At 38.9% G+C, this 12,066-nt stretch overlaps 1 protein-coding gene across 23 annotated transcripts in view; it reads left to right on the top strand.

Annotated features, from left to right (window-relative positions):
* The window catches only part of LOC131689899 (glycine receptor subunit alpha-2), a 460,749-nt gene that overhangs the window by 303,621 nt on the left and 145,062 nt on the right, over window positions 1-12,066 (top strand). For 16 of the 23 annotated variants that reach the window (XM_058975262.1, XM_058975261.1, XM_058975263.1 and 13 more), the window contains 3 exons: window positions 4,059-4,073; window positions 4,569-4,657; window positions 5,324-5,410. In XM_058975262.1, the coding sequence (XP_058831245.1) occupies window positions 4,059-4,073; window positions 4,569-4,657; window positions 5,324-5,410 (191 nt within the window). The remainder of the gene's footprint in view (window positions 1-4,058; window positions 4,074-4,568; window positions 4,658-5,323; window positions 5,411-12,066) is intronic. The other 7 variants (XM_058975282.1, XM_058975277.1, XM_058975278.1 and 4 more) reach the window with 3 other exon arrangements.

The following is a 12,066-nucleotide window of genomic DNA, read 5'->3' as shown; positions in this document are numbered from 1 at the left end:
TCCTCTCAAAACTGATAAATTTTATGAAACAATTGACAAACTTTTCTAAAATTTATATCATGGCTGATGGAGCAACCTTTCTAACCGAGGCTCATATAACATTCGACTCAGTTCGCCGAGATCGCAAAATATCTGTGTGTATGTATGTGTGCATGTATGTGTGTATGGATGTGTGTATGTATGTATGTATGTATGTGTGTGTATGTGCGGATTTGTTAACAAAATGTTCACATCGGTTTCTCGGAGATGGCTGAACAGATTTTTACAAACTAAGATTCAAATGAAAGGTATAATATTCCCATAGGTTGCTATTGAATTTGATTTTCAACCGACTTCTTGTTCCGGATTACGAGTTGAAGAGTATGGTTACTAAACAAAATTTGTTGATTTGTCCACATCGGTTTCTCGGAATTTTCTGAACCGATTTTGACAAACTTGATTTTAAAAGAAAGGTCCATCAGCTGCTGTTGAATTTTGTGTGGATCCGAGCTCTGGTTCCTGAATTACAGGGTGATACGTACGATCACGAAGCAAATCCCGATTCTAATGAATTCTGCGATGAATGTAAAAAGATGATTTTTTTCCAAAATGTAAACACAACTGTTGAATTTGTAGATCTAGGTCACCAACAGTCATTCAAAGTCTGTTTGGCCACACTGACCACCATCGACGGATCCGGAAGCATCCAAATTCAGAATAACGGTTATATTGGTTTCTCGAAAATGGCTAGACCGATTTGATCAACTTAGTCGCAAATTAAATTTGTTGCGTCCTCGGAAACTGATATTAAATTTCATCTCCATCCGACTTCCAGCTCCGGAGTTACGGGTTGTGGAGTGCGATCACATAGAAAACTCCGATTTAAACCGATACCGCGATGAATGCAAAGAGGTGCTCTTATATATACTTACCAAGTGTAAAAAGAATGAAAGACATTTCCATAATGTCATATTGTACGAACCAGCTATTAAATCATAGTTTGGAAAAATGAGAAAGGCACAATTGCACCTCTACGTGGATTAAAACAGATTTTGATTTAAGAGGTTTGCGGTGATCACGACTGAAGACCAATAGATCATCTAAAATTCCAAAAATCAAAAAATTTCATTAGTATATGAGTATTCCTCGTACCTTAACGATTAATTGAATAAATAATAATTCTTTCCTGCATTCGAGAACGTTTTTAGTAAAAAATCGCTGTTTTAAGCTCTAAAAATTGTATTAGAAATTTTTTATCCATGAACAGAAATTTTTGAATAAAAAGGGAATCGTTAAAGTACGAGAAAAATTAATTACGATCAATTGAAAAAAAAAAAATTAAGAAAATTGATTGAGTAGTTTTTCGGCACGGAAAATCCAAATTTTTACTGCTCTTGGTAGACGAAGCGCGCTTGGAAGCGCTGCAACTTTCGATCTATTTCTCGGATCTCTATAAAAATTTGGGAAAACATTCTAAAGGAGTTGTACTTTCAGATAAAGTAATAAAAAAAATTACCTTGATAAAAATATGCTTAGTTGCTAAATTAGACACAATCTTCTCATAAACTTAAATAAAAGTTTTTCAAAGAAACACCCTAACCTTCGATTTTAAATTTGTTGTAAAATAAAAAGTATGGCAGATAGTTTTTACATATCATGGTTAAGCCATGCATTTCTAAGTACAAACAGATTTAAGGTGAAACCGCATAAGACTTAGTAGAGCAGCTATAATGTACACTAACATTTCACTAGTTACTTGGATAACTGTGGAAAATCTTGAGCGTATATATGAAATATGCAGGGACCGTGCACAACTTTAGTTTTGAACTGAGAAGTTTCGTTTCAATTTATTTCAAAAATTACTTCACGATGATTTAATTGGAACCCTAAACCCCTGCCATCATTTGGATTTGTTCCGCTCCTAAGCCCAGCTCGTTAGAAAAAATCGATGGTCAAAAATGTTCATTTTAACCTGGAAGATGTTATTTCTTAAAATTTCATAAAACTTTGATTTTAAGCTTAAGTATCTATTGTCGTGAAATGAGAGTAGGCCAATCTCATTCGCTTGATAGATACTGTACCGTATTCCAATTCCAACTTTCGCCATTCTGTGTACGTACAATCGACACTTCAACACGGAATTTGCGGTAAAAGAGTTTTTTTTTGCTCTGACATTCAAGCTTCTCTAAAAACACTTCAAGATCAGAAAATTGTAATCGCTTGTTGAATGCAAATCGTAGATTCATGATCGAAAATTGTAATCGCAAATCGAAGAACTTACCATTTTAAATGTTATTCGACTACTATGGGTACCCGGTCATTCCGGTTTTACTGGAAAAGAATCAGCGAACGAATTGGCTAGAGCGGGTGCAGCGACTGACTTCGTTGGTCCATATTCAGTTCTACCACTGTCGATAAGCTGAATAATGCACAAGATTTGCTCTTGGGATGCTTCCAAACCATCGGCGTATCTTGCAAACTTGCATTCAAATAAAAACTTTTCTGCACGATGTGAGTCAGAAAATGTCAAGGAATTTCTTGAATTTTTTCAAGCACAATTGAGCGACCGAAAATAAAAATCGCAAGGACAGATCATGCTTCGTAAAAGCCGTTTCAAATATGCTAGTATATAAAAAAAACCGGATTAAAATTTCAAGCATAGAAAATGGATTGGGACTAAGAGTCGGATAAAGGAAACTTCAGCATAAAAACCGAAAAAAATATATCCGATTTTTGCAAATTGGTTTTTAACCGACTTTTAATCTTCAACATCACGATATACGGATACTCCTGCATACGATTTATTTATTTTTAAACAGTTTTATACTTGCGGTTCGTCCTTGCTAAGTTTAACGGGTGAAAACTTTTTAAGCGATTCTTATGCTGAAGGATCTCTGTCAGATTTTTACGCTGGAAGTTTATTTCCGATTAGTTATATTCTAATATATTTGAAACGGGTTTTACGAAGCACGTTCTATCCTTGCGACTTTTATTTTCAGCCGCTCAATTGTAATATTCTAGTTAGAGCACTGACTGCGCATTTCAAAGTCAATTATCATAATGCTACTATTTAGTGTGCTGAGTATTAATCGTGTAATCCTTGTAAAACCGATTACGGAACTTCATATTATTTGATATGTAACCTCCCCTTCAGTTATACAATTACGTATCCGGATTTTAGGTTCCCCATACATAGATAAACCTCTGTACAGAAAGTTGTATTTCAAGAAAATGCTATTGATCCTAACCCAGAGCGATTATCTTCTGTATTTCCCCTTCCTTTTCCTTATCAGCGGGAAAGTAAATAGATGACATGGCAAGGCACAAATCTCCTAAAAACATGGGAAACGTTCCAATCGAGCCAATATATTCTGATTCCTGATATATAAAAACAAATCACGTCTTAAAAAAATATTTTTCGGTAGCAAACATTGGAAAAACTGTTTGGTCGTAGGATAATTTTTAATGTAAAATTCCAAAATTTGAAATCGTTGATCAAGCGAATATTTTTCATTATGAAATTGTTACGAAAATTTAAACAATTTAAAAAAAATGACGATCGTGTGTTAGCTTAGTTGTCAAAAAACGTTAAACAGCTCAATAAAATATTGTTAAAGGAGATGATGAATTTTGAACGGCATCTTATTTCAATTCACAGACCATATTACGCACTTATTTAAAGCTGAATAACTTTGCAGCTAAGTTCTTAGATAGATAGTTGTACAGTGCTAGTTATTCGAAACTATCAATTAACGTAATCCTCGCCACTGATCCTTTTTCCAACAGACATGTCCCACCCCATCTTCTGATCTTTTGTGTCCTAGCTTTTGGGCACTACTTGCCAGTCTCTTTTGTTATTCTCCCATAAACTCCGCCTACTGTCCAAGAAACTGATAGGGCAACAATTCCTGCCAGAGTAAAGTACTCTAGAGTTTCCAGTAACAGATACATAGACGCAACTTGCTGAAAAATATACGCAGTAGATTAGTGTCATTGACTATTAAAACTATTTCTCCCGTTTAATAATGCATTTGAACAACACATTAACTCAACATATGTTCCTCAAATGTTGCTACCAGGCGAGGAAAGACACGGTAAATAAAAACAAACCAGTTACTACTAGAGAATGCAACGATAGCGCACACTTTATCCGTTTTATTATTCGTAAAAAGAAAATCTACAAGAAAGCACAATGGCACTCTAGTAAAACCTGGACAAGCTTAGAACTCTCTTCCTTTTGTTGTAGTGCTGGTATATCCCATTGCATGTCCAGTTCAGTTTATGCGTCTTGCGCACGTAACATCAACAAAGCTGGAATATATTACCTGATTCCATGCTTCGTAATGTAGCGATTTATCTACCCCTTCCCTCTTCCCAACCACGTTTGGTTTCTACCTTCGGAAAGCAACCACAAGCCACAAACAAAGCAACGACCGAACGAAACCGACAAAAAATACAACCCACACTAATTTTCTTTTACTTTCTCATTATGCCTTGACCCACTATGGTGGCTACATCGTGATTTCGGCGTCCTTCACCTCGGCTCTGGCCTGCCGGTGGTACTGATCGCGTCCCCATTGTGCACACAGATTCGCCGAAGGAAAGTCAGACAAAGAAATTTTAGATCATCTATTAAAAGGCTCGCGATATGACAAAAGGTTGCTGCCACCAGTTGATGGTAAGTGCCACCCACTACCATGCTTTATTACCATCTAGCAGTGCTGTCATACTCTTTGATGATGGCATTCTTTCGATATTCTGCTTCACTATGCACATGTATATACTATCGGCTTGATTTGGTTTGAGCTTTTATGTTTTTGGCCTATGTAATATATTTTGATTATTTTTGCCTCTCTTTATGTTCCCAGCATTCTTTTTTTTTCTAGCTGCAGTGATGCTCATTACTTTTTCATTACACCTTTTTCCTGCACTGTTATAGCATATAAATAGTTAGCACTACAATTACATTCGAATCCTATCAACACCTAAGGCTGTCCAGGATACACATTCCAATATTCCATTTTATTATTTATTTAAGAATAGTAATAGTTTCGCATGTAAATAATCTTTGAATTACACCAAAAACGAACCGAGAGTTTTGAAGATTTTTTCCACATATCACAATCTATGGGACAACGATTCCAGGGCGAAGGAGGCTGTCTGTCACGATTGTCATTGTTTCAAGAAATTAAAACCAAACATACTACTACTACTACTACGAATCTATCTTCTATAAAACAGCAGCACGTGTTGCTAGAAAATTATTCTTCCGTACTACAAAACCTAATAAAGACCTTCACACAACAACACACTGCAAGTATGTTTTCATGTTTCCTCTTTGCAGATGCGGATTTCTGCTGCGGTATGCAAACGCCGGAAATGGCAAAACATATGCCCGATATGCGCGTACCAGGACGTCCCCAGAATCGCGGTCCGTTCGCTATAATTGTTCTATCTTTTCTATATTCTATCGTATTTTTTCTTCCTTCCAACAATCAATATCAATCTATACTATCTATCTATACCACACCTTGATTTGGGCAGACACACCGTGTTGAGTTCGACCTGTTCTATGTCGCCTTATTATGTATGTCTATACTCTACCAATAATAATCTTTTGTTGTTGAACTGTAATATCAAAAGACCTCGTAGTAATGTAGTTTTCTTATGATTGGTTTACTCTAAACCACGCGAAAGCTGTGTAAATAGTTTTTTTGATTTTGTATGTTACAGTGCTGTGTATGTCCGCTCCGGATTGTACGTACTATTTGAGATTTAAAAATATGATGCTATAAATACCATGTATAAACTACCTTCTCGTTTCCAAAAAAAATATCTTTTTGTGTACTATATGTTCTTGCCTGTTTGGTAATGTTGCTTGTACGTAGCGTATTTAATATTAATATTCATTTTTATATTCTCCGGTTCATCAAAAATTTTAATGCATTGAAGAGAATTGTTATTAGGGTGAAATCTATAACGGATGCTTTAAAAAATCTTAATCAAACAGAAACATTGCTATTCATTTTTATATTCTCCGGTTCATCAAAAATTTTAATGCATTGAAGAGAATTGTTATTAGGGTGAAATCTATAACGGATGCTTTAAAAAATCTTAATCAAACAGAAACATTGCTATGTTATACAAGCAGTCCAACAAGTTGCACAACAATATCTACATTCTCTAACAAATTACCTTTATTGGTCACAACTATAATAGTTGTGTAACTGATCACAAACTTTGCTATTTAGTAAAAGTACCCAATATAACTAGATACGAATGTTCAAAGTATTTAACACGTCTTATGTTAATGCTTATCCAAGTTACTTGTGCAACTCTATATTTAATGAATAGCGATGTTCCATGTCGATGCATACATAATTAGGGTTGTTAATTCGAACTCAGCCATTTTTACGTCTTTCTGAAAGAATCCATTGAAATCAGTTTGCAAGAAGCAAATAAAAAACACAGGATGTTAATATAGTTTTTAACAGTTTTTAATCCTTTATAAGGCCCAGAGTTTGGGGCTATTAATGAAAGTTATATTAAGTTATATTAATAGAAACTAGTTTAGAATATATTTACATTTATTTCGTGATAAAAACTGTTTTGAAAATATACTTGCTACCTCCCGTTACAGGACGTCAGTCTCGTAATGTTTGATATATTTCCAACGAAATTGGTGCAAATATAAAGACAAATCGAGCTGGATCAGAAATTCAGAAAGAAATTAAGGTGGGTTACTGGTTATTACCTGATTAACAGTAAATAACCCCTAGAATCTGAGGATAAGTTGAAAAATGAGACCACAGATTACAGACGTTCATTTATTCATTTTATTTATTTTTTTGCAATTTTTACCACTCATAAACCAAATTTTCAGATTGAAAATAGTTGTTTTTACAATTTTGCATCACCAACTTATAGAGTCCTGAGTATTATTTTTTTCAAAAAACTCTTCACCAATCTGACACTTTTCACTGTATCTCAATAAGAAGTAACAAGAAGAGTTGTCAGACTCCTAACAAGTAGATTTCATAAGATTGTAATACTTTTCACTTCATATTCCTGTGTTATTGACTAAACAAAAAGGTGGCAATATAGTTGCCACTGCCTTATAAAGGGTTAACATTTAAACAAATAGCGTGAGGAGGCTGGCACTTTTATGGATTATCTGCACGCTTTTGTTGATTAGTTACAGTGGCGTAGTAAGAAAATTTTTCGGGTTGGGGGGATATGAATATTTTTTGTATAGATATACAATATATGTATGTATGTGTATATGTTTTTAGAGAGCAAAAAAATGTTTAAAACCCAACCACAACGTTATATAGCCACCCAATTAGCTAACACAACTACTCTTACACGCAACCTGATTCCTCCCCGGCATTACCTTGCGGCATTACCTACGGAAGAGGTTTTATTATGTGCACAGCACACACTCCTATCCAACTACTTAGCAGTTAGTTCTTTCAGTAGGGTTACAGCACCCATTTTTGAAACACTACCAGTTTACGACCCTCCACACAAGGTTGCAATTTCGGTATGGTATAAGTAACTCTGACGAAGAAATCCGTACACCATTCAACAACGAAGCGTAATCGTTCACCACGCACAGGTACACGGCTCGCATAGTGTACGGATTTTTTCGTCAGAGTTGGTCATCTTAGGTAGCTGTGGGTCTAGAATTAAAGCTATTACCCTACGAGGAGAATCTGGACTTCAAACTGTCTAATTTACTGAGCCCTTCGGTTCCCTTGTACCATTTAGTACCACTTCCTCGTTGAGCTTCCGACTTGTTCGCGAAGTACTCAGTCTAGTCCCCGTCGATGGATCTAGTCTATTCCGACGAAGAGTTCCCCGGCGAGAGAAGTTCGAAAGCGAGCCAACCAGGCAGGTGCCGAGGTCAATTTGCGATTCCAGTGGAGTAGGGTGTTCGGTTTCCTGGAGTCCCGGAGCGCCTGGTGGTGTCTCGTCGCGGTCTACTCAGTCTAGTTCCCGGCGGTGAATCTGACTGTACGCTAACGGAGAGTTCCCCGGCGAATGAAGTTCTCTCGATACCGATTCTTCTTTGATTTCAGTACTAAAATTGCTTGAGCCCTTTGACTACGTGTCCGGTGCCATTCAACACCGCAACTTCTTTAAGCCCTTTAGTTCCCTTCTTGTGCCGTTTAGCACTACTTTCTTGTTGAGCCATTCAGCTCCCCGCTTTCCTCGCGAACTTCTCGGTCTAGTCTTCGACGATGGACCTGATCTACTCCGGCGGAGAGCTCCCCGGCAAGAGAAGTTCTCCCGAAACCGAGATAATCAGTTAGCTGCCGAGGTAAGTTCGGCGATTCCGATGAAACAGGGCGTCCGGTTCACTGGTGCCCGATGACCTACGACTGGTGGTGTCTCACTGTGGTCTACTCAGTCTAGTCCCAATCGGTGAATCTAGCTTACGCTGACAGAGAGTTCCCTGACGATAGAAGTTCTCCCAATACCGATTCTTGTTTGGTCTTCGTTATATTGCTATCGGAATAACTGGTGGGGTGCCGTAGTTGGTCTGGCGATTACGGATGAAGCGTGGTGTTCAGTTTGCTGGCGTTTCTACGACCCATGCTCGGCGCTCTGTTACAGTCCACTCGACTAGTCCTCGGCGGTGGATCTAGTTTACTTCTGCGGAGAGTTCCATGGCGGTGATTGCTCTCCCGAAATCGTTGCTCGAGGTTCATCACGCCTGTTCCGCTGTAAGACGCTCATGATCTACATTATAACTCCAGTGACTACGTTCCACGTCTTTACATCGCTTGTCATTCTGTAGGCTATATTATTCGGGTTGATACCCGGTCCTCCTGCACGTCGCTTCAAACCTCGGATATTCGAAGGCCACATGATCCGGTGTCTCCTCGACGTTCTCACACTCCGGGCACAAAGTTGACTTTGCGCACCCGAACCGATGAAGATACTTCCCAAAGCAGGCGTGACCCGACAGGAGCTGTTTCAGGTGGAAGGTCATCTCTCCGTGCTTTCTATTGACCCACGTCGACAGGTTTGGGATGAACCGGTAGGTCCACTTTCTTTTTTCCTTATTGTCCTATTCCTGCTGCCACGTCACCATCGAATCGATTCTCATCATTTCCTCAGGTTTCAGGTTTGCGTTTCATTGATTGTAACACTTGATATCCTCCGCCAGGGTGATGCAGATGGGGATCATCTCGGCGATAACGCATACTGCCTCTGAAGATATTATTCTGTACGCAATCATACGACCACCAGCCGGAATGTCCTGTTCAGCTTTTCGATGACGAAACACTAAATAACAGACCGACTTTTCGCGTAATAAATAAACGTGGTTATTAAACCGATCGTCGATTATCACTCCCAATTGTTTCAGTGCACGTTTCGATGCAACACATCCGTTCCGGTGAGCTATTTGCAGCTTAACCCCGTCCATCCAGCTCTCGATTTCGTCTATTGTCTCCGTCACGGATACCTGCACCGCTCCAACTGTCCCACTCATCACCGATAATGACACGTCGTCCGCGAAATGCACGATTTTCACTTTCCCGGGCAGCCGCAGTGTTAAGACCCCATCGTACATCCAAAGAGTTGGACCGAGAATGGAGCCCTGAGGAACGCCCGCTGCGACTCGCATTGACTTCTGCTCTTCGTTCGTCTCGTACAGCAGTACTCTATTCTGGAAGTAGCTCTTCAGGATCTGGCTAATTCTTCTGTGCAGCGCTACGGCATTGGCTTATTCGAGGCTGGATGGCCCGGTGACTTCCCTGACTATGGCAACAACACCAGCTTCTGTACCTTCCACATTTTGGGCAAATTTCCATCATCTAAACACTTCTGAAGTAGCATCCTGAACATGTCCAGATATGCCAGGATCGCAGCTTTCAGCGCCACGTTTGGTATTCCATCCGGACCAGGGGCTTTCTTTGATTTTAGTTGCATCAACGCGTCATTGAGCTCGCCGTTAGTCGCTTGCTACTCGGTTGTGTTAGTTCCTTCTTCTTCGCCGTACGGTGTCGGTGCCCAGGTAGTTGAATTATGCTTCGGCAAGAGACCCTCAACGACTATCTTTAGCTTATTTTAGCTTGTGTCGACGAGCCTTCATTTTCGTTATGACGACTCAGTACGCGTCCCCCAGGGATTGACGTCTACTTCTCAGCACAGTTACTTATGGCAAACTGGCTTGCTAAGCTTGATCTCCCGTTTTAAAGCGTCCCTACCTACTCGAAACGTCGCTTGCGCTCCTCTCTCACTCTCCGACCTCGCTCTCTGAGCCCGCCTTCTGGCTCTAAGACAAGCTGCGTGTAGCGTACTGAGCTACTCATTCAACCAGTAAGCTTCACGCCGTATACTGCATGGCTCCAGTTTTCGTGGCACTGTAACGTCACAATCCTTCTTGTTAGATCAGTCGCATCAACGTGCTTGATTCCGCTGTTCGCTAAAGTGACTCAACAAAGAGGTTTTTGTTAAAGACTTTCTTTCACTTTAACTTGCCGGTCGTCCTTCTCCGTGTTGCAGTACCCCCCCCCCCCCCCCACACCCGCTACTACGCCACTATGCACTAGAGTTAAAAGAAATTATACTTCAGTAGACTTCAACGCAGATCATACAGCGAGCGCCATCTGGATGTAACCTATTTCAACATTGAACAACTCCGCCATTTTCCAGCCGATTTTGACAGATAAACACAATTCTGAAACGTCATTTAGTGCCATTTTAGCTATGTGTTGATTTACACCAAAAGAACGCGCTGAAATCGTTTCATTGAAAACGATCGTTCAATAGTGAAAACTGTGCGTGCTTATCTTAAAAAATATGGGAGGCATTCGGCGCCTACAAACAAGACAATCCGTAATTTGGTGAAGAATTTCTCGAATACGGGTCTGTAGTAACTCCCCATTCCTATTCAATAGTTGTTTGGGTCGGAGTGTACTCCAAAATAATCGTCGGTCTTGCTGAACAAATTCCGAGGACGCGTTGTCTCAAAAAATGGTGATTTGGGGGTGCGCGACGTTTGGCATAAATCCGTTAGGTATAAGTACGTAAGTACATACGTTAGACATAATTACATTAGGCATAATGAACGTTAGGCATAATGGACGATTGGTGTAATATATGTTAGGCATAATGGACGGTTGACATAATATACGTTAGGCATAATGGACGATAGGCATAATCCACCAAAAAATATAGAAGCAATCGCGAGGCTTTCGTTATTGTAGAGATTTTAATCCTACTCTTGTTTTTCGTTTTTTAAACAATCATTAAGTTTTGGAGCCTATGGAAATCTGCAGTGTTATGTACAGCATCAACATAGGCTACAGCAGAGTTTTTTTTAAATTTCACAAAACTTTGGTTTTAAGGGGTTATATACAAAGTTGTGGCGAAAAAGTGAGTTGGTGAAGTTATGGCCTATCCCCCGAAACGTGTTTTTTTGTCAGAGGTTTGCGGTGAACGCTCTCCAAGCCGAACCGCTCAACGGAAATCAAAAAAGTAAAAAGATTATTGAAAAAAAATGGATTGTGGTGTACTTGAATGGATCGGTTTCCCAATAAAAAATTATTTTCCGATGAAAAAATTGTGTTTTGTGGTGTTAAAAATTTTAAACAAACATTCATTGCGAAGAATCGAAAATTATCGGATCAAAAAAGAACCGTTAAAGTACACGAGAATATTAATACAAACAATTCAAAAAAAAATTTATGAAGATCGGATGAATAGTTTTTGAGACATCACGTTCACTGCAACGGTACATTTCAAAAAACGTTACATTTCAACCGTTGCACCCCTTTAATGATGTCCGATTGAGCTAAAAACTTGCATAGATTACTTTTTCGATGTAACAAGCATTTTATGTAAGACTTTATGCGAAAATTTAAGATGACCATTTTCATTGACATCTTGCCTCTTGAACACCCCTAGTTCTCCATACAAACTTTGGTTTAAAACTGTGAAGCCCCGTTCCATTTTTTTTTTTTTTCAAAAATTTCTTCACGAGTGGTTTCCTGGGACCTCAAACTTTCGCCATTTTTTTTTCGTTCGCTACAATTTTTTTTTTATTTTGTTTCGCAGTGTAATTTATGCCTA

The sequence above is a fragment of the Topomyia yanbarensis genome, chromosome 3 (assembly GCF_030247195.1).
Source record: "Topomyia yanbarensis strain Yona2022 chromosome 3, ASM3024719v1, whole genome shotgun sequence".
NCBI lineage: Eukaryota > Metazoa > Arthropoda > Insecta > Diptera > Culicidae > Topomyia > Topomyia yanbarensis.
This window is presented reverse-complemented; position numbering and strand designations above follow the sequence as displayed.